At 52.9% G+C, this 2,858-nt stretch overlaps 1 protein-coding gene across 1 annotated transcript; it reads right to left on the reverse strand.

Annotated features, from left to right (window-relative positions):
• Positions 1 to 349: 349 nt before the first annotated feature.
• On the reverse strand, positions 350 to 1,225 carry bhlha9 (basic helix-loop-helix family, member a9). Its single transcript, XM_067229319.1, has one exon. It carries the CDS (start codon positions 1,223 to 1,225, stop codon positions 350 to 352), a length of 876 nt encoding a protein of 291 aa, XP_067085420.1.
• Between the last annotated feature and the right edge of the window lie 1,633 nt (positions 1,226 to 2,858).

Raw genomic sequence — 2,858 nt, forward strand, 5'->3', positions numbered from 1 at the left:
TGTGCACCTTCCGCTGTGCTCACCCATTCTGACTCGATAAACCACAAAGGCAAAGTGTAAACTTGAAAGTCTAAGATGGATAAAAGGTACATTCATCGGATTTATGATTTCTAAAAAGCAGGTACTAACAGCAATTTCATAGAACATTCGACAGTCTGGATTGCCATTTTATTCATGTACAGTAGCATAAAGCACATTTTGATCAATGTCTCTGGTGTGCCCTGAGATAATACTGATTTGATTTCAGAGAAGTTGGAACACGGGAACCTCACATCAGTCTTTTCTTCCCCTGAGTTCATTGGACAGTTTGCTGGTGACGGTGATGGATGTGTCTGGTCCCACCTGTGTGTCAGAGCAAGGGGAGGCTGTACTGTGGACCTGGATCCTGGAGGTAGCCCATCTGCCAGGGCAGACTCATGGCTGGAGCGGGCTCCACAAAAGTGTCCATGTAGCCCTGGGCACAGGAGGCCCACACTCCTGGCTGGTAGCCCAGCCCCTCCCCCACCACCTGGGCGTACCTCACAGGGCTGGGCGGCCGGGCCGGGGGGCTCCCACAGTGTCCGTGCGAGGCGTAGAGCTGGCTCTCGGAGGGGTAGCAGGGATAGTGCGGCGAAGGGGGGCACGAGGAGCCCATGCCGTCCGTGTAGAGATGCGTTTCCGCGGGAAGCCTGCGAGGGCCCGGCTGGCCCTGCATCGGATGAGACGTGGTCGTGGGCCACGGGACGTTGTAGTTCTGCGTCTCCACGCGAGGGATGCTAACCCTGGAAGGGTCGAGCCGTGAGGCCCCCATCCCCGAGGGCCCTCCGGTGGGCCGGTGGCACTCCCGGTGGCTGCAGGACTTGCTAGGAGGGTTGGAGCTCAGGAACACCGACAGAGCCGATATGCGGTTGATGGCCCTCTGCAAGGTGGCGATCTTGGACAGGCGCTTGCCGCTCAGGTCGTGGTTCAGGGCCACGCGCAGGGCGTTGAAGGCCTGGTTGTAGTCCAGGATGCGCTTGCGTTCGCGCACGTTGGCGGCAACGCGGCGCGCCTTGGAGCGGACGGGGCGGCTGCGCTTCTTGGCCTGGCCCTCCTCCAGCTCCCCGGGGCTGCAGGCGGAGCCCTCGCTGTCCATGAACGGCCCCTTGGTGCTGCCGTCGCTCTCCTCGTCCTCCCCGGGACCCAGCATGCCCAGCTCCAGCTCCTCCTCGGAGAACTCAGACCCGGCGACACTGCTACAGCTCATCTTCGCCCGAGCGCGACTGCTCTGTAACCCTTGTCTCTGTCGAGTAGTCCGACGTTCTTCAGAGGCGACGAGGTCGAGCCTTGTGGCTGCCTCGCGAGCTACGGGGTTCCCGCCCTTCGTCCGCCTCTCGTCTCGCGGGGCTGTCGGGTGGTGTGTGCTGTTCCGACAGCCCTGATCTCCTCCTGCCTGACTCCTCTGGCGTCCTGTGATCACCTATGCCTCTGCGAGATGGGACGGCTGGGCTTTTTAAAGCACCTGTAGTCACATGGTACAGTCATCGGTGAGGAATGGTGCGCTCTCTCTCTCACCAGGTTTATGAGTGCCCTCCAGGCAAAACAGCGCTGTCACCTCCTCCTCCTCCTCCTTCTCCTCCTCGCCTCAGACTCCCTCTCATCCCTTACAGGATCTCTTAAGAGTTTCAACACTTTGTGTCCGTGTAATGCGTAGACGCAGAAGCAAAGTACTCATTTTGGAATGACGATTGATTTTTCTTGCCTTTCATTCCCCAATGAGAACACAAATTGCTTCCTGCCTCGTAGGTTGTTTTTTTTTCGTTCTTTTCTTTTGTCAATCGTTCTGTAATCCTCATAATGTTTGCACCGGAGATTAGCCATTTGTGCTATCACCAGCGGTGTCTGAGCCTGCATACCTCCCCTTGGGTCCAGGAAGGGGCTCGTATAGCGTCAGTTCTGTTGGGTCAAATTCCATTTAAACTCGCAGATACATTGATGACAGTCAGTTACTTTGCCAACGTCACCTGTGACACCTTTCTTCAGTCCCCCGTCATTTTTCCGTTTTAATGGGCGTCGTATGAAAATTAGTCTCTGCATGTCCATGACAAATTGTACATTCAACAGATTGGCCGATTCCCCTTGTGCTTGTTTTTCTTTTTTTTCGGATCTATGTGGAGGAAGGGAGGGAAACGGTATTATCTTCCGTGGCTAAGATTTGTCCTTGCAATTAGTTGTCTCCAGAGTGACGATTCCCCCTCTCTTTCTCTCTCAGCGCTGGTTAAGAGCCGTGTAATTTAGGGGAGCTTCCCTCAAACACACCCCCGTAAATCAGGCCTGGGCAGCACCCAATGACAAGAGCCAAGCACTGTCTGAACTTCAAAGGCAGAGAAAAATGAGGGCAAATATTTTAGAATTAGAACCTCACTGTTTGTCTTTAACTGTCGATCTTATCAGGGTAATGTTTGCCTCCCCCTTATTATCTGCAGTTTGGAAAGTGTTTCTCTGAATTCCGTGAGAGTTAGAATTATATTTATTTCAGTTGACTGCCAAACATGGTCGGTGTGTGGATAGTTTTGCAGTATATGGTCAATTGCAAAACTGGAATTATTGGACATAGGCTTTCGAAGACACCAAAAATCCCCAAAGCTCTGACAGAACAATCAAGAAGATCACGGAAATATATGTAGACGAGACTAAACGAGTTCTCGTGACTTTTCAATTACCAAGTGTCATTGCTTCACTCATCTTCTTGCGGAATTACTTCCTCCCTCACGTACGCTCTGTAAGGTTTGATCATAGGCCCATAGGACTCATGAACGGAACTGTTTCTAATAAACATCAACTGACCCAGTTACACCACTGAAAGGGCAACTTGTCTTCACAATACAGCCCTACACACC

Source organism: Osmerus mordax, chromosome 25 (assembly GCF_038355195.1).
Source record: "Osmerus mordax isolate fOsmMor3 chromosome 25, fOsmMor3.pri, whole genome shotgun sequence".
Classification (NCBI taxonomy): Eukaryota; Metazoa; Chordata; class Actinopteri; order Osmeriformes; family Osmeridae; genus Osmerus; species Osmerus mordax.

Bases quoted from the DNA above. Each gene is read 5' to 3' on its own strand.
- bhlha9 (XM_067229319.1), bottom strand. From the start codon at position 1,225: ATGAGCTGTAGCAGTGTCGCCGGGTCTGAGTTCTCCGAGGAGGAGCTG.